Source organism: Oratosquilla oratoria, chromosome 37 (assembly GCF_046742065.1).
Source record: "Oratosquilla oratoria isolate Oo_2021 chromosome 37, ASM4674206v1, whole genome shotgun sequence".
Taxonomy (NCBI): domain Eukaryota; kingdom Metazoa; phylum Arthropoda; class Malacostraca; order Stomatopoda; family Squillidae; genus Oratosquilla; species Oratosquilla oratoria.
The window spans coordinates 26,370,954-26,395,778 of NC_134813.1; the positions used below are offsets into that span (position 1 = coordinate 26,370,954).

The 24,825-nt window shown below is 42.3% G+C and overlaps 1 protein-coding gene across 1 annotated transcript in view; it reads right to left on the bottom strand.

Moving 5' to 3' along the window:
* Mtpbeta (mitochondrial trifunctional protein beta subunit) overlaps nt 1-23,778 on the bottom strand; it is a 31,060-nt gene extending 7,282 nt beyond the window's left edge. Inside the window, exons 1-9 of the mRNA XM_076175326.1 lie at nt 23,619-23,778; nt 19,198-19,381; nt 18,582-18,769; nt 15,878-16,012; nt 15,326-15,523; nt 11,211-11,371; nt 9,234-9,383; nt 8,215-8,431; nt 5,312-5,400 (exon numbers count right to left, since the gene is read on the bottom strand). Coding sequence (XP_076031441.1) covers nt 5,312-5,400; nt 8,215-8,431; nt 9,234-9,383; nt 11,211-11,371; nt 15,326-15,523; nt 15,878-16,012; nt 18,582-18,769; nt 19,198-19,381; nt 23,619-23,670 — 1,374 coding nt within the window. The 5' untranslated portion in view covers nt 23,671-23,778. The remainder of the gene's footprint in view (nt 1-5,311; nt 5,401-8,214; nt 8,432-9,233; nt 9,384-11,210; nt 11,372-15,325; nt 15,524-15,877; nt 16,013-18,581; nt 18,770-19,197; nt 19,382-23,618) is intronic.
* Nucleotides 23,779-24,825: the final 1,047 nt, after the last annotated feature.

Sequence of the window (24,825 nt, forward strand, 5' to 3'; positions counted from 1 at the left end):
CGGACTCTCCTCGCTCTTTCCACCTAGCGTAGTTGACACCATGATAGCCGCTCACAGACCCTCCTCCATCAATCAATATGAGTCATGCTGGCGGAGGTTTCAGTCTTTCCTCACCAGGGAGAAAGTGAAGCTGGTTTCACAGGCCACGGTCTTGGCCTTCCTCGCCTGGCTGGGCAACAGCACCAACCGAGCGCCTTCCACGGTAGCTTCCCACCACTCGGCCCTTGCAGACCCGCTCAAGTTCAGCTTGGGTATCAGGGTGCACACCAGGGCACTAAAACTGCTCCTCAGGGGTCTGAGGGTTAAGCGCCCACCTTCTCGTAGGGTCACCCCAAAATGGTCGCTCCACAAAGTGCTACAGTTTTTAGAGACCCGTCTTGTTCCATTGAACAGTGGGGCTATCTCATGAGAGCACTTTTTCTCATCGCCCTAGCTACAGGATTCAGGTCCTCTCGGCTAGCAGCAGACACCCTCAGTTCTCTCAACTGGCTCAGGACGGTTCCTCTCTTACACTGTCACCCTCTCCGGCCTTCCTCGCTAAGAATGAGACATCGGAGAGCCTAATCGCTCCCATCACCATTCCCGCTCTCTTAGAGGGTGGCAGACCTCACCCTCTGTGCCCCATGGCAGCCTACAGAGACAACCTACGTGACACACCACGGGTTAGTCCGGAGCACCTTTTCTACAATTCCACGTCGCTCAAACCACTCAAGGCTAGAGCGGTAGCCGCCCTGCTTTGCAAGGTTATCAACCTAGCAGACCCGGGTAAGGCACCAAGAGCACACCCTATTAGGGGCCTCGCAGCCTCTCTCGCGTTCCTCCGTACCCATTCGGTGGATAAGGTGCAGAATCTGGGTGGATGGGCTTCCACTACCTCGTTCCGCACCAGGTACCTGATACACACGGTACGCCCGTCTCCCTGCGTAGCCATGGGTACCGGGTTCCAGACACGCCTCACCCCCCTCAGACTGCCTGCACCTCCCCTCCGACCTCTCAGAGTCTAGGTCAGCAGTCCACCTCTCTCTCCTAAAGGGGGGGGGGGCAAGTGGAGAGACAGGAAATAGCTCGCATACCATAGGAAGTGGGTACAGCGTACCGGAGACCTCACTCCCTCTAGGGAAAGGTTACCAGTGTCTCTGTTCTATACCCCCCTTTTTTACACGATCATTTAAACATAACAAACTTATGTTTTATATATCGTTGTATGTATCTCTTCTTAGGTTACTTTACTTGGGCAGGATCGGCATTACTCCCCACAGCATTCAGGCTCCTCCCAGCCAGCCGCTTCAGATGCAAGCACAAGTGTCCAGATTCTTTCCACCGAAAACACACGAAAACACAACTTTGTAGTGGTTTACCACTAAAAGTATCTTTTTCGGGGGATGAATCTGGACACTTACATATTCACCCCCCATCCTCCCAGGCCCTCTGCCGAGTTTGCTTGCTATTGTTAATGAGGTATCCTGGCCTTCCCTGCCCACGACGCGCAGTTTACTTAGTCTATCGGCAGTTGCCGTGTTCTTCGTTTTCTTTCTTCTTGGAATCTGTTAAACACTGGCCAATGAAAGTTTCTTTCATTGATGATCTTCAGATACTTCGGACCTTAAGGGCAGCCAACACGGGACATGATGGCTACCCCCGATGTATAAGCACAAGTGTCCAGATTCATCCCCCGAAAAAGATACTACTAGTGGTAAACCACTACAAAGTTGTTTTTGTGCGTGTTTCAGTTTGCAAAATTGTATATGTAACAGCTGCAAATGCAAACACGCATGTGCGTGTGTATGCTTGTTTGCATTTGTATGCTTGTTTACGTGTGTGCGTACGTGTCCCTGTTTGTTTCCGTTTGCACGTAACACGCGCACACAAACGCAAACACGTGTTTGTGCGTGCGCGCGTGCGTCTGTTTGCGTGCGTGTGTGCGTAACACTGCCAAACAAACTTAAACACGCACACAAACACGTGTGTCCGTGTTTGTGTGCTTCTGCATGTTTGCGTTTGTATGTGCTAGTGTTTGCTTCTTTGAACGTGCGTGTTTGTTTCCGTTTATGTAACACACGCAAAGAAAAACACACAAACACGTTTGTGCGTGCGTGCCTGTTTGTGTGTACACGTACGTGTACGCACGCACGTGCAGACATTCGCCCACACGCACGCTTCAGCGAGTCGTGTACGCGAGTGCGTCTAAGTGCGTATGACATGTCTGCCGGTAGGCATGTGCGTGTCTGCGTACGTGTCTTACGTACACGTATCGGCAGACACGCCCGTATGCGTGTGAATACGCACGCACTCCCGTATTGTTCACCAATGTATTAGATCACGTGAGCTGAGAACTCACATATAGCCCGACCTATCAAATTGTAATGTAATTTGCAAAGTTAAAACCGACAATAATCAAACATCTGTTGTCCTTCCCATCTTAACACCACCATGGGGGATGACCATCCACTCCCTCCTGTCTCCCGCCACACTGCTCGTGTCAGAGGTCATGGTCAAAGAGACTGACCTGGTTTACCCCCACTGCTTCACTACATGGCAACCCCTCCCTGATATCTCCACCATAAATTCACGAGACAGACAAGAAAATCCACACGAGCTTTGTCATTTCCTCCTCCATTTACAACCACCCTCCATTCACTCCTACTTTTTTCTGTCTTCTTCAAATGATCACCTCCATATAGTGTCTGGGGAACAATCCCTTTACACAACTCTCTTCACATCCCTCCCTCCCTCCCCCAAGACATTTATTTCCTTCCTTTACTCTATAATCTACTACCACAACTCCACAATGCCTCCCATTAATCCACTCATCCACCTTTTCCAAATCCACAAAGGCCCTCTTTGCCAGAAACCTCTTGCATGTCATTCTACAAAAATTTGATGTATGCAGGCTCTTCCCCAATGTCCCTCTGCTCGCCTTCCTCCACACCTTATCGACTTTCGAGACTGATCTCTAAACAGCAAAACTACTGCATTCACATTTGACCCCTTTTCTCCTAAATAATAAAAATATACTTTCACTCCTTCAGTACATCTTCTCTTAGGTACCTTGTAAGGACAAGTGTTCGTCACTACATCCTTGATGGCGGAGGCAGCATGGAAGATCTTCACAAGTTCTCTGACGCTAAGTACTTCAGTGAACTTGACCTCTGCGAGGCTTACCACCAAGTACTTCTTTCAGAGAGCCAAAGCTTTTCCCACTCATCTAGGTTTGATGGAATTTTGCTGAACACTTCAGACTGGTAACAGCGTGTGCCACTTACACTTGACGAGACTAGCGTTAGCTGCCTTAGCAAATGTATGTTTTTATTTTGACAATATCTTTCTATACTCTTCATGCTGGGATGAAAACCCTGAAGCTTTCTGTTGCGTCTTTCAATGTCTACAGAATCACCATCTGACCATCAAGCTGTCCAAGTGTCGGTTTGGTGTTACTTCCATCCAATACAGTCTTCATGTTGGACAGAATTTCTTTACAACCCCAGCACAGTAAGCTTGAAGTCGTAACAAGTACACCTCCACTAACCAGTACAAACTTTCCTTGGTCTGGTCTCCTTTTATAAAATGTTTTTCCCTCAGGCCTCTGACTACCCGTCTGGGGTATTGGCTGCATGTTATTGTGGCAAAGTAGCATGCAGTTGAACTTTAGGGTCTATATGGGGCACCCCTACAGACCAGAGCCACACATCATTTTGTCTGTGATAGAGGAAAACTCTGTTCATAGAGAAATGATGACACTTTTATACTATGACTATCCCTCCATTATGCTGTCCCCCAACCCCTTGTTACTGTCCTGACCATTTCTCTGAATATTCCTTTCCTTTTTTCGCCGACCCTGTGGTGGAGGAAGAGAATGCTACCACCAAGTCTTTCCACTTGAGTCATAAAAGTCGACAAAAAACAAGACAGGGGATGGGATTAGGAGTCCTACTACCTGTAGCCCCAAAAGGGGACATTCCTAAAAAAAGAAGAAATGACCTCTAACTACACTGGCCTATTATCTGACCTGTTGAGGTTTGAACATCTCCCTTGGACTGAAGATCTTTTGGAGCACTTCTGCCATATCCTCACAGTCCATCTTGCAGTTGCCTGATCCTAATGTGACCTTCGCTCTAAGGACCAATGCTTCTCTTCATGGTCTGGGAGCAGTTCTACTGCAGTATCACCGAGAATGTCCTCACCCTGTCTACCTATGCCAGTAGGAAACTTCTTGATTAAGAGAAGAGGTATTCCACCATAGAACAGGAATGTCTTGCAGTTGTTTTCTTCCAGTTTGATTTTTATCTTCATGGTATAGAATTTGTTTTTGGAAGTTGCCCACAAACTTCCTTTGTATCTAGCTACTTTTAAAGGTAAAAATGACAGACTTCATTAGGTTTGTCCACATTGCTGGAAAAGATAATCTAGGTGGAGACCTCTTGAACCAGTCTTCTTGTCAATTCTTTGTTTCCATTTTTTCTCTCATATCTTGTCATGTATATTAATATGTATTCATCTACTCTTAGCAGATTCTTGTCCCGGGGATGGTGTAAGGAAAAGTGTTCGTAACTACATCCTTGAAGGTGTCGATACGCTAATAGTTGTCAAGGCATCATTGGTGGTTTGCGAAAATGACCCAATTGGCACGACGTCATGACACTGGAAGTTTTGTGCACGACACAAGTGGCCACGCTGGCAGTATTCTGGATACAAATACCTTGCCACCAAGGGGCAGAACAACCTAACCTAACCAGTGAACCCCCTAAGCCACTTCTGTTAACTGCTGGACCTGTCTTATTCAGACCACCTACTACATCTACTAGACTACCTGCTTCAAACCATTCTCGCTCAGGAAATCGCTTGCGATTCTCCCCCACCACAACAACCATTGATTTGTATCGACTCCTTACGTCTCTGACAGACGATTCATGTAATTCAGCTGTTCTTACATAACTTCCTATTGAGACCCTTGTTTCTAGAAGGGACATGATTAATTGCTTTAATATTTGTCAGTAGACATATCTTTTGCTATGGCATGGTGCCATTCATGGTTGTTCTCTGTGGTTATTATCTAAATTTGTGTTATGTTTGTTCAATACACTGATATATTTTTCTCGTACTATTATCATACCCCAGCAGACATTTTGAGTATGACCTGGATTAAACGAAACCTGAGTTCTTCATATAATATACAGAGAAGCAAGTCTGGATATATTGTGATCTACCACTAATACACACAATTATCAGTTAATAGCCAGAATGTCAACAGTATCATCAATTCAAAGGGAAATGAGAAAAAAAAAGTACTTTAACATCTTCAGTGATGACCTACCTGCCCACCAGCAGCACATGCTGTAATCACTCCATACTGCCCATCTTCCTTGATGAGCCGGTTAGCAGTATGCATCAACAAGCGGACACCTGAAAACCATATAACGGGTAAAGTGAATAGACCTGTTCCGTCAAACACCAATTTGTACACGACAACCCACAAAGTGAGGTAACTTGACACAAGTAGAGGAGAAACCCATACTTTCCACTCCCACATAGATCTCCTTTTATTTCTTCCCCAATGATACTGCCAGTTCATCCAAGGAGCACCCCTTTCAAGGAGCAGGTCATAACCTTTCCATCCTGCTCTACAGGGCCCATATATGAAGCTTACAAGAATGTGATTATTTGTCAGCTATATGCATAGTTGCCCTATACAGCGCTGTAGGACCAACTGTGCCAACAGTGTTATATGGGGGTAGAGACTTGGAATTCAAGAGAGGCAGAGAGGAAAAGTTTAAATGTCTCAGGTGAAGTTTCTGAGAAATCCGGTAGGGTTTACAAGGTTGATCAGAGTGAGAAACAAGGAGATAAGGTGAGTGGGGATGGAAAAGATGGCAGATAGTGCTATTAAAAGAGAACTGGGATGGTATGTGGCCACATGGAAAGAATGAGTGAAGAAAAATTAGTAAAAAAAAAAGATGTGGAAGGTAGAGGTGGATGAGTGAACTTGAGGGGATGACAGGATGGGATGGATGGATGGTGTGAAAGGAGCTTTGATCAAAAGGGATGTCTGTTGAGCAAGGAAGGGGGAAGGCAGGAGATAAGAGTGGAGAATGGCTGTGCAGAGATGATACTGTGATGCAAAGAAGGGACGGGGGCAGGGGGAGTGGTTACGTGTGAATTATATTTTGACACACCCCAAAGGAATTTCTTCCTGTCTTCTCTTTTTCTGCGTGAGGGGACAGAGAGGGGGGGTTAATTATTAAATGAGGCAGTCTTGCTGTGGATGTATTGTCTTGCTACACTGGTTATCCATGAGTGTGCATGCACATTTGTTTTACAACTAGAGCACATAAAGAAAAATGTGCACACACAAGTTTTTTGAATATTAAAATCCATTCAGTAAAGATGTTCCACTCAAACATCAACTTGTAAATTCTCTAAAAATATGATAATTTGCCAACCATCAAGCCAATAATTGTTTTGTTTTTTCTTCTTCTATCTCTAGCACTTCCATTGCAAATGAAATGACTTTGCCACCATGGGTGTCCACATACTTTTCAGAGAAGGCAAAATTTGAACACAAGCAAATTTCTGGGCACACTCACAGCAAAAAATCAGAAGGAACATTGTGTGAGAGGTATGCAAGGGTAATGGATCAGGGATTGGAGATGGTTAAAAAAAAAAATGGAGAAAAATGAGAGAGAAGCCAGTCATTTGCTGATGACACTACACTTGTGGCAGGATCAGAGGAGGGATTAAGGAAGTTTGTGACAGTTTGGGAAGGTGTGAGAATGAAGTAAATTGAAGATAAACGTGGGTAAAATTAAGATGATATGTGCACGGAGAGAGAGTGGCAGCAAACTGGAAGTGACCATTAAGGGTGAGAGACTGGAAGAAGTGGATACTTTTAGATACTTGGGTGCAAATGTGTCAGGAAAGGGTGGAGTGGAGGTAGAATGTAGATTGAGAAAAGCGAATAAATGCCTTGGTGGATTAAAAAGTGTTACAAGGAATAGACATTTGGGAATGGAGGCAAGGAGGAGATTGTATGAAGGAGTGATTGTGCCAACAGCACTGTATGGGGCAGAAACATGGAACATAAGAAAGGAAGATAGGAGTTTGAATGTGTTTTTGAGATGAGGTGTCTGAGAAGTATGATAGGGGTTACTAGGCTGGATAGAGTGAGAATTTAGGAGGCGAGGAGGAGAACAGGGGTGGTAAGGGAGTTGAGAGATAAGGTTGATTAAAGAGTATTGGGATGATTTGGACACATGGAAAGAATAAGTGAAGAAAGACTAGTAAAAGAGGTAAAGAAGGCAGATGTGGAGCGAGTGAACATGAAGAGGCGATCTAGGATGAGATATGGATGGGGTGAAAGGGGCTTTGGGGAAGAGGGGAATGTCTGTCGAGGAAGGATGGGAGAGGACAGAAGACAGGGGTGAATGGAGAATGGTTGTATATGGATGATGTTGAATGGGTGGGGGGATGGGGGCTGAGGTAGTATGTGTGAGAAAAATTTGACACAGCCCAAAGGGATTTCTCGCCATCTTCTCCTTTTCTGCATGAGGAGACGAAGAGGGAGGGTCACAGATTTAATGAAGTGGCCTTGCTGTGTCTTGCGACACTACTTCTGACCCAGGGCAGTGGACAAGATGCAGGGATGACCAGTCATCCAGGAGGTGCCAAGATAAGAGAGAGGGTAGAGGGTGGAGGGGAGTGGCATGTATTAGGGATGGAATGGGTGGAAATGGTTTTTATGCCTTTGTTTTTTGGCTACCTCCCTTGTAAGGGGGAAAAAGCCTTTGGTATATGTATGTGGATAGATAGGATTGACACTGTAGGATACCACAATCCTTTCATAAAGCTAAAGCTCTGCATACCCATATAATACTAGAACATTTAGAAATACAGCAGAACCTCAGTTCTCGACCACAATCTATTATAGAACATTGTTCCAGAGCAGATTTGGTTGAGGACTGAAATAAGTTTAATTAGCTACTGGATAAAGCTTGATACAGAATATTTTGACCACAAAATTTTAAATTTCGCCCAATTTTTCCATTTCTCTTTGGGTTAATTCAAGAACCAATATTTTGTTTGGCTATTGGAGCAAAAAGTACATACTAGTTTTTTTTGGTTGAGAGCCTCTCCATAGAGACAAAAGCCTACCAACACCCACAAAGCCCAGAACGTATTCATTTTCAGAGAAAATATAAATAAAACTCATTCTAAAATTACCTGTAGCACCAAATGGATGACCAATGGAAAGAGAACCTCCCCACAAGTTGAACTTATCCATTGGAGGAGCTCCAACCTTCTCCGATCGTCCCATGTAATTCTGACCAAACCAGTCCGAGTCCATGGCCTTCAAATTTGCCAAAATTTGACCTGCAAATGCTTCGTGAACTTCCCAGACATCAACATCGGAGTTCTTGAGACCTGCAGATTCTAGGACCTGTGTAGGTATATAAATATAAAACACACTTTAGAAAGATAAACACAGTGATAAGAGCTAATTTTTCCATATACTCTAATTAAACTGCAGGGGCATTCCTTGTATTCTGTACATGTTTCTAAGGGGACAGAGAGGGGGGTCACCAATTTAATAAAGTGGCCTTGCTGTGGATGTGCTGTGTCTTGTGGCACAGCTTCTGACCCAGGGCAGTGGACAAGATACAGGGATGAACTGTCATCCAGGAGGTGCCAAGATAAAAGGGAGGGAAGAGGGTAGAGGGGAGTGGAGTATGTAGGGGATGGAATGGGTGGGAGTGGTTTCTATGCCTTTTTTTTTTTTTTTTTTTGCTACCTCCCTTATACATACATACATATACAAAAGGCTTTTTCCCCTTTACACGGGGGGTAGCCAAAAAGAAAAAGGCATAGAAACCACTCCCACCCATTCCATTTCCTAAACATTCCACTCCCCTCCACCCTCTTCCTCCCTCTTATCTTGGCACCTATACATCTATATATATAAAGATTGCGCTACATACAATAATATATTGCATGAATAAAATCTTTACTGATAACAAATATCCATGTCATAAATGATAGCTGATGAGAAGTTATTCCTACATCTAGTAGGAACACTTCAAACGTTTATCATTAGTGAAAGCAAAACTACACCAGAAACTTTGTTGCATTAAGAGGTCTATCATCCTTGGTTCACTTCAGGTAAAATTATCCATAAAAAAAATTTTCATAGGCATGCACATCACCTCTTTTGGTAACGTAAGAAATAAATAAAATAAAAATACCTTGGGTGTTGCATAGGTAGGTCCAAGAAGAAGCTGGTCTTTGGGGTCCTGTGACACGTAAGTGAAGTTCCTCAAATATGCCTTCGGTTTCCATCCCATCTCCTTTGCCTTTTCTTCCGTGCAAATCAGACATGCTGAGGCACCATCAGTCTGTAAAATTAACCATAGAGACTATGTAAAAGAAGCCATAGGAAAACATATTCACTGTAAGGCAATTTGGTTTAACATCACCAATTCTCCTTCTCAGAGGAGGCCAGGGCACTGCCATCTTTTGGAGGACTTACTGAAGCAGGAAACCAAAGGTTGTATGTCTTTGCTAGAAATTCACTTGCTAGGCAAGATTCAAACTGCCACCACTCCTGAACCCCGCAACAAGTGGCAACACCACAATCAGCTCACTGGCCGATTGAGTAACAAAATATCTCAATTTTACCCACAAACATGCCTCCAAGCCATTTTTGTCATAATCATTTTATCCTTTTTTTATATTCGTGATTGTCTACTCATTGCTTTCTTACATATTCATGATTATGTCTATTAATTGCTTTCTTACAGGTGAACAATGACTGCAAAATGGTATATCCTAAAGCATTAATAAGATAATGAAGATTCATTTTGGTATAGCTGAACCACTTGCACTTCCTACTGGCTCTGGAAGAACAAAAACTAATAAACAATATTTGTTCTTCAAAGACTACCTCCTCTGTGAGGGGGAAAAAGCATTTGGTGCATGTATGGTCTTCACAGTAGACAATAATCTATCTCAAAATAAACATGCATTTAATGCAAACCACCTTTGTTTATCCAAGACTATAAACACTACTTTTTCATATCTACTGCTCTGAAAAAGAAAACACTACATCCTACACTGCCCCACCTCTGCCCTCCAGATGCAGAAAGCAGTGATATAATCACTTCCATATGTCACATTTCTTCTCAAAAACACTTAAGATACATCATGTCTACACTACCCCTTCCTTTGCCAAACCTACACCATTCCTTTTATGCATTTCTCATTGTCCTTAAACAGCAAAAAATATCCGAAACTAGAAATACAGAATATTTCCGTGAAAATAGACGAGGGAGTCATGAAGTCTTCTTCACTGGTCAACAGATGTATCTGTAAGAACATGGTACATGCTCTGCGACTTCATGAATCCCATACTAAACTCAACTTCAACATTCACCCACTGTACATTTATCTTAGCACCTTCAGACTAAAACTACCTAGTCTCCTGCTACATTCTACAAAGCGATATGGTCTGATACGGTTTAACATCACAAACTCCCCCCTATTGGAAGGCTAGGACGGTGTCCCTCACAGAGGACTTTGTAGCATGGAATTTAATGAACCATGCCCTTGGTTCAACTTCGCCGGTGGCAGGATTCGAACCGCCATCCCTTCGACCTTCGCTGCAAGTAAAAGATGCCCTAACCCGCTCAGCCACTGAGCTTCCTACGAAGTAAACAGGGTAAAAAGGGACATTTTATTCAGCCCAAAGAGCCCCTCAGTACTCCAAATGAAAGCAAGGAAGCTGATGGGGAAAGAAGACAGGAGGCAGGGAGGTCTCGGCAGACAATCTGTTCCTTTGCACAAGGATTGTGCCAGATACCGAGACAATTCCCTGTCCCAGTTTTCTTGCAGGAGACCTGCAGCCCAGTAGCCCCCAGGTAACTGTTTACGGCTGTTGCCAGTTACCCAAAGGCCACAAGTCTTCAGCAAGAGACCAGTGGCAATGGATGAAAACTTGCCAAGTAATGTACATTCAGTCCAATCCATTGCTCCTGGTGTCTCTTGCAAAGACCTGTGACCTGCAGGTAACTGGCCTCCAGGTAGGTCCACAAAAGTCTCACCAGTCAATAACATTCACATACATACATATACCAAAGGCTTTTTCCCCCTACACGGGGGGAGGCCAAACAACATTCACAATCGCAATTAAAATACCAATGTTCTTGAAAGACTAAACTACACACCAAGAATGAAGCATTCGCAGCTGTGATGGTTCCATGTGGTTTGATAAAAGCGGGTTTCAGCTTGGCCATCTGCTCTGGTGTGGAAACCCTGATACCATTGTCCTTCTCTATGATTTCGTTGACACCGGGCACTTTGACCGGCACCAGATCAGTCAAATGACCTGTAAAATAAAGTAAAACTAGTGTTAGTTGAACTGCTTTGGCCCCTATAAACTTCAAACATGAATTAACATAAGGGTATGATGATGATGATGATGATATGGTTTAACGGCACAAACTCCCCCATATCGGAAAGCTAGGACGGTGCCCCTCACAGAGGGCTTTGTAGCATGGAATTTAATGAACCATGCCCTTGGTTCAACTTCGCTGGTGGCAGGATTCGAACCACCATCCCCTCGACCTTCGCTGCAAGTAACGATGCCCTAACCTGTTCAGCCAGGAATGACAGCAGATGGGAAGAGAGTAAGTGAAACAAGAGCTGTATTTTAAAGAACTGCAGAATATAGCTATACCAAAAGGCTTTTTACCCCTTGTAAGGGAGGTACTCAGCCACGGCATCCACCCCCTACCCATCCCACATACATTTGTCTCCCTTTTATTGTAGCTTCTTGTGGATAAAGGACCATCCCTGGCCCCTACCTTGTTGCTATACCAAAGATGAAATATCAGAAAGCAGTGGGATTGAGTGACGCAAGTGCGGGGATGAGCAAAAAATGGGGGCAAGATTTAATTATTATGGGTGATGTATGAGGAGGAATGGGTGGGGGGTGAGGGAGTATGTGTGAGAAATAATTTGATGCATCCTGAAGGGATTTCTCCTTCTCTTTTTCTGCATGAGGGGATGGAGTTGGGGGGGAGTTGCTGATTTAATAAAGCAGCCTTGCTGTGGATGTGCTGTGTCTTGCAACACTGCTTCTGACCCAGGGCAGTGGGCAAGATGCAGGATGACCTTGTCATCCAGGTGCCAAAATAAGAGGGAGGGAAGAGGGTGAAGGGGAATGGAATATAATAGGGATGGAATGGATGGGACTGGTTTTTATGCCTTTGTTTTTTGGCTACCTCCCTTATAAGGGGGAAAAAATCCTTTGGGATATGTATGTCATGTATTATGATGGGAGTGTGCCTGAAGGCTGGAAACAATGTTAACTGTATCTACTAAAAGGTTTCTTCCACCTTACAATGGAGGTAGCCAGCAAAGGCATGCACCTACCCCACACCCATTTCCCTTTTATCTTGGCTTCTTGAGGATAAAGGGTCTCCACCCCCCTCATCCTTGGGTCATAAGCAATACAGCACGATATTGCTGCAATGGGAAAATAAGCTAAAAATATTCTTTTATCTATATACCACCACGTGGAATATATAGGATATGGAATGGGTGGTAGTAGTTTCTATGCCTTTTTCTTTTTGGCTACCCCCATGTAGGGGGGAAAAGCCTTGGGTATATGTACATATGTAACTATATACCAAGGGCTTCTTTCCCATTATAAGGGAGGTAGCCAACTCAAAGACAATCCCACTCCTATCCACCATCTTTGTTTACATATCTTAGTTCTTCATGGATGATGGATCATCCCTGTCCCCTGCCACTACCTGAGTCAGAAGCAACGTAGGAAGACACAGCATATCCAAAGCACTGCAACTTCGTTTACAAAGCAATCCTCCCTCCTCGTCCCCTCGTGTGAAAAATTAGGAGAAGAGAGAGAACTCCCTTCAGACTGCATAAAAATATCATCCATACACAACTATTCTCTACTCATCCCTATCCCTTACCTTCTCCCTTTCTTGCTCAACAGGCATCCCCCTCTTACTCAAAGCCCCTTTCACCCCATCTATCCACCTCATCCTCAGTCATCCCCTCAAGTCCACTCCATCCACCTCTGCTTTCAACATCTCTTTGGCTCATCTTTCTTCACTCATTCTTTCCATGTGTTCATACTATCAGCCATGTGCCAGCTCCCTTTCCACCCTTGCTTTCCTCCTCACCTCCTCATTTCTCACTCTATCCAACCTTGTAATACCTATCATACTTCTCAGACACTTCATCTCACAGAAGAGGACACAAAAACAAACTAAAGACGGTTACAGAAGAGACCTAAAAAAGCTTCCTACATAAAGTGATCGATGTCTGGAACAAACTGAACAGAGAAACAGTGAATGCCAGAACTATACACGATTTTATGAACAAACTGGATGTGGAGAGATACGAAAACGGGTCACTACAAGCATAGCTCTCATCCCATAAAATACATACATACATACATATACCAAGGCTTTTTCCCCCTTCCAAGGGAGGTAGCCAAAAAGGGAAAGGCATAAAAACACTCCCACCCATTTCATCCCTAAATACACTCCACACCCCTCCCACCCTTCCTCTCATCTGAGCACCTCCTGGATGACGGGTCATCCCTGCACCCTGCCCACCGCCCTGGGTCAGAAGCAGTGTCGCAAGACACAGTACATCCACAGCAAGGCCGCTTCATTTAATCGGCGACCCCCCCTCTCCGTCCCCCTTTGCATATAAGGAGAGGACAGGGAGAGAAATCCCTTCGGGCTGCGTCAAAAATTACTCACACATACTACCTCACCCCCCCGCCCATTCCTCCTCATGCAGTCACAACATCATCCATATACAACCATTCTCCACTCACCTCTGTCTTCCGTCCTCTCCCTTCCTTCCTCAACAGACATTCCCCTCTTCCCCAAAGCCCCCTTCACCCCATCCATCCACCTCATCCTAGGACGTCCCCTCATGTTCACTCCCTCCACATCTGCCTTCCATACCTCTTTTACTAGTCTTTCTTCACTCATTCTTTCCATGTGTCCAAACCATCCTAATATTCTTTCATCAACCCTATCTCCCAAATCCTTTTTCACCCCTGTTCTCCTCCTCACCTCCTCATTTCTCACTCTATCTAGCCTAGTAACCCCCACCATACTTCTCAGACACCTCATCTCAAACACATTCAAACTCCTTCTCTCTTCTTCTCTTATGTTCCACGTTTCTGCCCCATACAGTGCTGTTGGCACAATCACTCCTTCATACAGTCTCCTCTTCGCATCCATTCCCAAATGTCTATTTCTCATTACACTCTTTAAACCCGTAAAATACAACTAGTTAAATACATTAGTTCTCCTTTCTGTCTCTTAAATTCCAAGTCATCCCAAGCAGTGCTGTAGACAAGATCACCCCTTCACAATTTTCTTCGCTTCCATTCCCAGATACCTATTTCTCATGATACTTTTCAACCCCTGAAGACATTTACTTGCTTCTCTCGGACTATAATTTACCTCCAACCCCATTCCTCCATTTCCTGCCATATGCAACCACAAATACTTAAAAATGTCCACTTTCTCCAGTCTCTCTCCTTTAAGACCTACTTCCAACTCGTCATCCTCTCCTCTTGCACATCTCATCACCTTACTTTAACCCCTTCCATATGATGACGCCTACGTAGGCGTCATGAGGAGCAAGTGGGTACGCGAGGATACCGATGTCGGCGTCTTGATTATATATATTGTAGTTGTACCTTCGTGACCCCCATACTCTGTAAACTGGCTTCATCATATTTTCTATGGTTATCAAAATTCACGGGTGAAAGAGAACAAGCAATACAGCGGTAACTTCATTTTTTATAATGCGAGTATTATGACACAACATCGCATGTCTGGCAGCTAATACTGCCCGCAAGATTTTGGCCCGGAGTGAAGGGGTTAACCCATATTTACCTTTAACCACTTCAATACGGGACTTAAATCTCGCGGGCAGCAGCCAATGCCAGCCGTATGACGTAACGAAATAATATTCGCATCATAAAATATAGTCGCCGCTTATATCGATCGTTCTCTCTTTCACCCGCGAATTTTGAAAACCACAGAGAATGGGATTCAGGGCGCATTTGGGAGAATGTAAAAACACAGGGGCGACTACAATAAATATAATCAAGACGCCGATATGGCAGCGTCACGAATCCACTTGCTCCTCATGACGCCTACGTGTGCGGCACCGTATGGAAGGGGTTAACTTTCTCCTATCGCATACTTTTCCAAGCTCTGTCACTAACTGCCTTAATCCCCCCCTCATACTATGAAATTAAACTCAATTCACAACATACCTTTTGTCTCAGCCTCTTTGGCAAAAGCATGAGATCTCCTGGCAAAATCATCTTGCTCTTGTCGCGACACCTGGAAGGCTGCAGCAAGACGGTCAGCAGAGTGTCCCATGGTTTCGTTGGTTGAAAACTCGGCAACAGCAGGAAGTTCTGGGATGAGGTGCTTCATAGAAATCTGAGACAGGAGACTTAGTCGAGCACCTGCAGTAAGAAAAGTTATGGTCAGTACCTCATCAACTATGAAGCACTTGAGAGCCCAACTAGTGAACCTCAAAACTTAAAAATAAATAAATAAATTAATAAAAAAATAAATAATAAAAAAAATAAAATAACAATAATAATAATTCCATTACAGTACAAACTGGAATTGATGTGGAGGTCAATTATAGAGTAAAGGAAGATGAGGATGATTGGTATATAGTTCCATGCAAGATCCCTCACTCTCATTACATTTCATAAGTGCAACAAATTGAATGGGAAAAAATTGACATGCCTACTCTCCTTGCTTTTAAAGGTTAGAGCAGTTTTGAACATCACTAAAACACAAGAAATTACCTGGAGTCTTGGCCTTATTAAGCTTCAACATGAGAGCTCTCATCTTGCGAGAATGACGGATGGGTACGTCAGACATGAATTCTATGCCTCCAGCAATGCAAGCATCATAAACGCCTGCATGCATAAGACCAACACCTGAAAAGAACAAACACCATACAACAATGTGTCTCACATCAATCTTACAAGAGCAAATAAGATAAACATCTCACTCTTACATCTCAAAAGATTAAAAATTAATTAAAATAAATTAAAACACACACACACATTTTATATATATATATATATATATATATATATATATATATATATATAAATTAGAGCAGACAAGAATCTAGATTCATCTATATACAGAGCTTTTTCCCCCTTATAAGGGAGGTAGCTAAGTCCGAGATACATATCTATTCCCACCCATTGCACTCCCCTCGACCACCCTTTCCATCCCTCCCATCTCAGCTCCTCATGGATGGCGGGTCATCCCAGCATCCGTCAACTGCCCTAGGTCAAACACAATGCATCAAGACACAGAACATCTACAGCATGGCAATTTCACTTAATAGGCCAACCTCCTCTCTCCATCCCCTCATGCAGAAAAAGAGAAGACAGCCTTAGGCTGCATTACATTATTCACACATAAGCACCCCTTGGACCCCATCCCATCCCTCCCTTGCATAAAGAGTATCATCCATACACAATCATTCTCCTGCCTTCTCCCTTCCTTGATCAACAGACATTCCCCTTATCCCCATCCATCTATCCCTTTCATCCTCTGTCGTTCCTTCAACTTCACTCCCTCCACTTCTGCTTCCACACTTCTTTTACTCATTTTTCATCTATCATTCTTTCAGTGTGTCCAAACCATCCCAATAAACTTTCATCTGCCATCTCCTTTCCACTCCTGCTCTCCTCCTCACCTCCTCATTTCCCACTTATCCAACCTACTCATAGTAAACCCTACTATACTCAGACATTTCATCTCAAACATTTAAATTTCTCTTAAATTCCAAGTCTCTGCCCCATAAAATACCATCAGCACAATCACCCCATCATACAATCTCCTCTTTGCATCCATTCCCAGTTGTCTATTTCTCATAACATTTTCAATCCCTCAAGCCATTTTCTTGCTTCTCTCAATCTACAATTTACCTCCACCTCCATCCCTCCCTTTACTGCCACATGTGACCCCAAATACCTAAAGTTATCCACTTCCTCCAGCCTCTCTCATTTTTAGATTTACTTCCAATTTACTGCCATCTCTTACCCTTGTACATCTCATCACCTTACTTTTACCCACTTTCAACTTTTTTCTATTGCATACCTTTCCAAAATCCGTCACTACCTATCCTCCACTCTCGAATTACCTTCCACCAAAAATAATGTGACATTCACCCACTCTCTCCTCTAAGAAAATGTACATCCAAAACTCTTCCTACTCTTCTGGGTATCACCATATAGTCCATTAAAGCCCTACCACCCTCTCCCATGTGTACTTATACTTGCTTTTTTTCCCTAAACATTGTGTTAGTTGTCATCAACTCTCTCTCTAGACATGACTCCACCATCAACTCTCAACTATGATTTTTTTTCCTGGAACTCCACAATTCCCAACCACTCCATTCATCTACTACTCTACCATTGAGATCTGCCAATACTACTACATTGGCATTTCTCCTTAAATCCTCTATGCACTCGTTTAATTCTACCCAAAAAGCCTCTCTTTCCTCTACACTCTTTTCACTACCAGGGACCCACATCTCCCTTCCAAGTTTCACCTTCATCTACATTAACCTTGAAGAAATATCCTCCCACTTCACCATACACTTACCTATTTCTTTACTTACTAATATAACCACCCCTTCTCTCCCTCATCCTCTCTTCACTCCCAACACCCTACCCACTATACTCCCAAACTCAAACTTGTCCCTCTCTTTCAACTTAGTTTCACTCAGTGCCAACATATCCATCTTTCTTCTCACAAACATACTACCTATCTCTTCCCTTTAACTCTCATATGTACCACACCCACGCACATTAAATCACCCAAACCTTAGGGTTCTAGTTGAAACACTCCTCCCAGACCTTTCTTATGTATTTGCTTTTTATAGGAATATCCCCTTCAGGGCTACAGAGAGTAGGATACCTAGTCCCATCCTTCGTTCCATTTTAGTTGTCTTTTATGACTCAAGTGGGAACACTGTGGCAGTATTCTTTTTACTCTACCACAGCCTTTGGCGAAATTGGAAACACATATTCAGAGAAGTGGTACAGGATAGTAATTAGGGTGGGGGGACAGCATAATGGAGGGACAGTTGCAGTATAAGTAAAGTAGCACTATTTCTCTATGAACAGACTTCCTCTAACACAGACAAAATGACGTGTGGCTCTGATCTGTAGGAGCACCCTATATAGACCCTTTAAAGTTCTTAACTCCTGGGCCATGACCCAAAGTTGGGTTGTCAAGCCATTTGCAAGGGTCCCAATATTCCCGATGAAAATATTATCATAAGTAATACTGTACTCAAATACCTAAATCATTAACATCTGAGCAAAAAATTATAGAGACGATACAATTGCGTACATATATTCTACATTTTAAATGAAATTAAATGCTTAAGAGGGTATGGGGTCGCCACAGTCGATCTAGACAGGATTTTGGGTTTCTGCCAAAAAAGAAAAGAAAAAAGAAATAAAAAGGAAAGTTACTCACAGGTAGTGATTGCTTGGTTGGAGGAAATGCAGGCCATCGTTACTGTATGAGCTGGGATCTTGTCCGAAAATCCCGCACCCAAAGCGGCTTCACGAGCAACATTGGAAGTTTTCACCTCCTGGATCACAGTGCCCATCACAATGTAGTCAACCGCATCTTTTTCAATTCCCGTTTTCTTCACCAAACCCCTTGGAGAGAATTAACATAAAAACCTCAGTTAAAAACATTGTAAATCTTACAAATATTTTGAGAACTAATAAATTCTGCCCAATTTCCTACAAGATTTACAAAATACTTTTAATATCTACTGATGGTGACTGGAATGTATAGCTACTATCCTTGCATGTGAACTCATTTTTCATTCATACCAAAACTGCAGTCCATATACTATTACTAAGTCTTCCCTAAACTTGCTCCAGCAGAACAAAAATCTTTGGGTTTCCTCAAAGCTTTTCCCCACAAAGTGCTCCACACAGAGCTGTGACACATTCAACTAACATCAGTACAATGATACCAAGATCTATCCAATCTTATAATCCCAAATAAGAATGTTCAAAAACTTAAATACAAATATATCAGACTTCCAAATTAATGTTAAAATATCATTACTACATACTGGAGAGAATGCCGAGCAAGGTCATGTGGCATTAATTTCTGGTAAGAAGTCCCGGACATAAGAAAGGGGGTCCGAACACCATCCACCAGCACGATGTTCTTCATCCCTGGCTGGGCTAGAGTCTCTTTCGTCTTTGCAGCAGCAGCCATCTGTGGGACGCTGGTGCTGAGGGATCGTAGTCCAACTGTAAGAGGAGAAAAAAAATGTAAACCATTTCTACTACTTTATGGATTCATATCATTACAGAGCAGTAATAACTCAATCTGTTACCTACAACATTTCCTGCCTCATGACGCATATATAGGCGCCATCATAATGAAGAGAGGTGGTGGTGGTAGTAGAGGGAAACGAGTTTCAAATGAGAGGGTGTGAAGAGAGGCATGCAAAGCGGACAGGCAGATGGAAGAGTTGGTGGTTCAATTAATCCACTGCCCCAGTTCTCTTGCAGATTTATGGCCAACCCAGAAACAACCCATGGCAGTATTATTTCTGCAAAAGTCTATCACATGGCTCATCTTTTTATTCTACACCACCTCATCTCATCAATTTAAGTTAAAGTTGCCAGGTTTCAGTTCCGAAATCAGTCACAAAGACTCTTCTCAGAATGTCAGCCAAGGCATACCTTAAACCCTTTGATACGATGATGTAGGCATCACGAGGAGCAGGTGGGTACACGAGTATGCCGACATCATCTTGATTATATTTACTTTTGTAATTGTAGCTGAGTGACATCCATATTCTGTGAACTGGCTTGATCATATTTCCCGTGGTTATTAACATTCAGAGTGAAGGAGAACAAGTATTACAGTTGTACATACATACATACATATACCAAGGCATTTTCCCCCTTACTAGGGAGGTAGCCAAAAAGAAAAAGGCATAAAACCATTCCCACCCATTCCATCCCTAAATACACTCCATCCCCTCCACCCTCCCTCTTATCTTAGCATCTCCTGGATGACAGGTCAACTTTATATTTTATGATGCGAGTATTGTGATGCATCATCGCACGTCAGGCAGCTAATGCTGCCTGCGAGAATTCGACTTGTACTGAGGAGGTTGATCCTCCAAGCCACAGCAGTAACCTTCCCAGTAAACAGCTTGGGTCACATGAAGAATAGTCACCCCATGTGATCTCACCTGAAGAATTGTCACCCCAGTATGCTAAACATCAACAGTGGAATAAAGATTAGGTTAGGTTACATTAGGTTTGGTTTGGTTGAATGAGGATTATGCTTATTCTCATCAACTTAAACAACCGAAGATTCGTAAACCCAGGAAGGCCCACATGATTGTCACCCTGTCGACCCCATGATTACATATACCAATGGGTTTTTTTTTTTCTTACAAGGGAGGTAGCCAAAGTCAAAAGGCATAATTTCACTCCCATCCACTCCACTCCCACTCACCACCCCTCCCTCCCTCTGTTTTTGGTTTCTCCTTAGCTCCCATGATTATGAGGCGATATAAATTCTCTTTGGCTACACAATGTAATGTATGTAACATACATGCACTCCACATAACAGTGATTGTGGAGAGATGAGGAGGGGGTCCTGTATGTTATATTAAAAGCTAGATGTTACAGCAACGCAATTTGCTCCTCTACCCTGCCACTCCTAAACATAGCAAAACAAATTACTAACACCACTATTGGTGTTCTATCTACCAAAATTCATCCACCCTTGCACCTACTTAGGAGGGCAACTGGGGGGGGGGCAAAAATTTAAAACTAGTGATTTGCAGTAGAAATGAAAATAAGATTCATATGATTTCAGATTTCTTTTTCTTTATCATGGAAGATGGACCTCTGCATTAAATGTACTCAGTGAAGAGGTTTCATGTTATGCTATACAGTATAGAACAAGGTTTCTTGTACGCCTTCTGTATGGTGATTATACCATGGTCAATGTCTGTTACCACGTTGTCAGTTCAGTCAGGTTGGCTGGGATACATTGGGTAACATAGATTAGGTTAAGTTAGGAAGTTAAGTAAAGTTAGGCTTGAGTTGTGTAGGTTAAGTTAGACTAGGTTTAGCAAGGCTATACTCAGTTAGTTGATGTTGCTTTGCTTAAGTTTGGCTGCGGTATTTGTGAATTTTTGGCTCGCCCACTATTGTTAGGTTAGTTTAGGTTAGGAAGTAATTTCCTAACCTAACCAAACAATAGTGAGCAAGATGAAATTTCACAAATTCCTTGGCTAGATTTGGTTAGGTGAGGTTAGACAGATTTATGATGCCACAACAGAAGATCAGGTGCAAGAAAAATTGCAGGACCAACAAGTGACATGTAAATAAAATTGCAAGACCACATAAATCAAATTGTTCAAAATGGACCAGGTTAGGAGATTAAACATTAAATTTTACAACTGACACTCCTCACACATTTCCGAAAGGACTTGGTCGGAAGTGTTATCTGCAAATAATCTAATCAGTACCAATAAACCTATCATCAAATGATCAACAATTTCACATCTCATTATATTTTGTTCCAATATAGAACTTTGTTTTCTTCAGTCTTCAAATTGATAAGCCGGATTTAAAGAGTGCCAAAAGGTCTATTAAGATAAGTTACATGAATGATCTGGCATCATATAGGTACCCCCACAAAATTTTCAAAAAACAAATAACCCTTGAATTATTGTTGCGTATGAAAGACAACTTTATTAGAAACAAAATGCTTTTTAAATTTTTGAAATAGCTTAAAAAATAAGGGAGATACGATTTTTTTTAATTATTTTTTTAGCCCGCATTTTTTGCTAGACTTTACCATAACAAAGTGTTAGAATTAAGGGTGGTATTTTGTAAAGATTTCGGTAAAGAAATACACATTAACTCTAAACCACTGGTCCAATTTAATTAAAATTCGGAATACTTAGGTTTTATGGATTAACAAATCGCATGAGCATGTCAAAAACAATGTGAGACATCTCCATCATACCATATTTGCCTTTTCATGGCAGTCATGAAGCTGTCAATGGTGGGTCTCGCTAAACGCCGACCGAAGTCGACCAACGCTGGCCAAAACCACACAATAACGGTTTTTGCTCAAATGCATAATTTATATATAAAAAATAGCATATGGTTGCATTATTTGACCTATTTTCTTTAAAATGTGTGATTTCCATGTAAAATGATCAAAGAGAAGTTACGCTTTTATCCTCTGTAAAATTACCAACCGGCAACCAACGCCGACCAAACCCAAACAATGACGGCTTTTGCATGACAAAAACGTAACTTCTCTTTGATGATTTTACATGGAAATCACACATTTTAAAGAAAATAGGTCAAATAATGCAATCATATGCTATTTTTTATATATAAATTATGCATTTGGGCAAAAACCGTCATTGCGTGGTTTTGGCTTTGGTCGACGTTGGTCGGCAGTTGGCGGTTGGTAATTTTGTAGAGGATAAAAACGTAACTTCTCTTTGATGATTTTACATGGAAGTCACACATTTTAAAGAAAATAGGTCAGACAATACAACCATATGCTAATTTTTATTTAAAATTATACATTTGAGCAAAAGCCAGCGTTTTGGTTTGGTCTGCCTTGGTTGCCGGTTAGTAATTTTGCAGAGGATAAAAACGTAACTTCTCTTCGATCATTTTACATGGAAATCACACATTTTGAAGAAAATATGTCAAATAATGCAACCATGTGCTATTTTTTATATATAAACTATGCATTTGAGCAAAAACCGTCATTGTGTGGTTTTGGTCGTCAATGGTGATGGACGCATAAGATTCATGGGTGACATGCCTATATGTGATGACCCTAAGCTCAAACATTAAGTGATCAACGCTCTTAAGCTTCTCATATCCGGGAGAAAATAGGTTGATAAACACGTTTATGTATATTTAAATAATATTTAGTGATACCTTACCTTAATATTTTTACTCGGAAAACTATGTTGCCGAGTTTGATAACCAAATTTCCGTTCGAATCGCTGAAGACATTTTCTATTTAAAGAATTGGGCATATACTTGCAAAACAACAAGGTAATTTTAATATCTTGCGCATCCGCTGAACGCGGGAAGCATTCAAATTAACTAAACAGAAGCTGGTGGTCCGCAAGAAATGGCGACGTAAACATTACATGGTCGACAGTGGCGCCGCGCGCGGATTCCGGGGTACCTACATCATTCCAAATTAAGGTCAACAAATTTAAATAAACCATGAGTAATTTTTGGTAGGGTAATTCAGTTTTCATGCCCCTCGAACTAGTTCTAGCTTTATTCATCAGAGCTAAACAGTTGCCTTTTTAGTAAATATTATGGACCCAATCTATAATAGTTTCAACAGAAAATTCTGTATTTTGACGGTGACCAACCTATATAGGAATATGATTTAGTTCGGACTTCATAGAACATGAACATGTGTATCTATTATTGTGTACGACTTGGGTGAACTCATAACACTTACCATTGTTGAAATGTTGGATATACGAGAGAGTTCTTGCAGTCATTTGTGCCATTGCTCCTCTCTAGCTTCTCCCTCAGTCATAAGATTTCGGTGACGAAAGCCTAAGAGTTAGGAGTGTGGGGTCAAAGTCTTGTCAACAGAAGCGCTATATATACAGCGTTTTTTCTCCACCTTGGTTAGATTTATTCCTTTTAGATTTCTGCAATTGATTCAAAAATAAAACATACGATTTTTGGGAATGTTTCGTGTCTATTGATTTATTAGAGTATTTAGTGTCCTCAAATTGTGATATTCATTGGTCACAGTCATTTTTAAAATATCGCTAGAGAAGTGTGGATAATAGTTAAAACTGATAAGAATACCCAGTTGTTGTAAATGACAATAACAAGTAAAGCCTAAAAATGACAAGATACTTTTCTCTTATAAAATAGGAAATAAGCAACTGAGAAATGGAAGTTACTCACATTTATACCAAAGGCTTTATCCCTATTACGGGTGGGATCGGCAGGTCAAAATACAAACCGACAGCAAACACAACCTATTTCACTCCTTAGCACCTCGTGGATGAAGGGTCAACCCTGTATTCAGCAACACCACTGGGGTCGACGGCAACGCAGAAAAGATACAGCGCATCCGATGCTGGGTCAGAAAACCGAGGCTGGTTTAACCCACTGATTCACTATATGTCGACCCCACCTCCTCATATCATTATTATGAGAAGATCACGATGTACGACCAGGGTTCATTCACTCCTATAACCTTTACGACTTCAGGTGGGATGTGTCCTAGAGCAAAGGCATTCTACGCTTGGCTGGCAGAGGTGATGGCTTTCAAAGAAACAACAACCAAAAAGCAGCATTGTTTCATGGATGAGATGTAGAATGGCATTCTCACTCCTCAGATCAGTCCTCCTATGCCTGAGAGGTACCTGGTCCCCACCGCCCAAATCAGCACACATACAAAACCTAGATTTTGAGCAGAAAGTGGTTGACAGTGGGATAAATGAACTTCTGTATTAGGCACTATTAAAAAAAAAAAAAATAAAAAGGTTGTCGACCACAGTCATGGGCGGGAGAGGGGCTAATGAATTGTCTGTGAGAGAAAGATCCTTATTGCTTCCACCACACAGTTCCACGAGGGTGGAGGTTGTATTAATACAAAAAAAGTAGTAGTAGTAGTATCATTATCATTATTGCTGTTATTATTA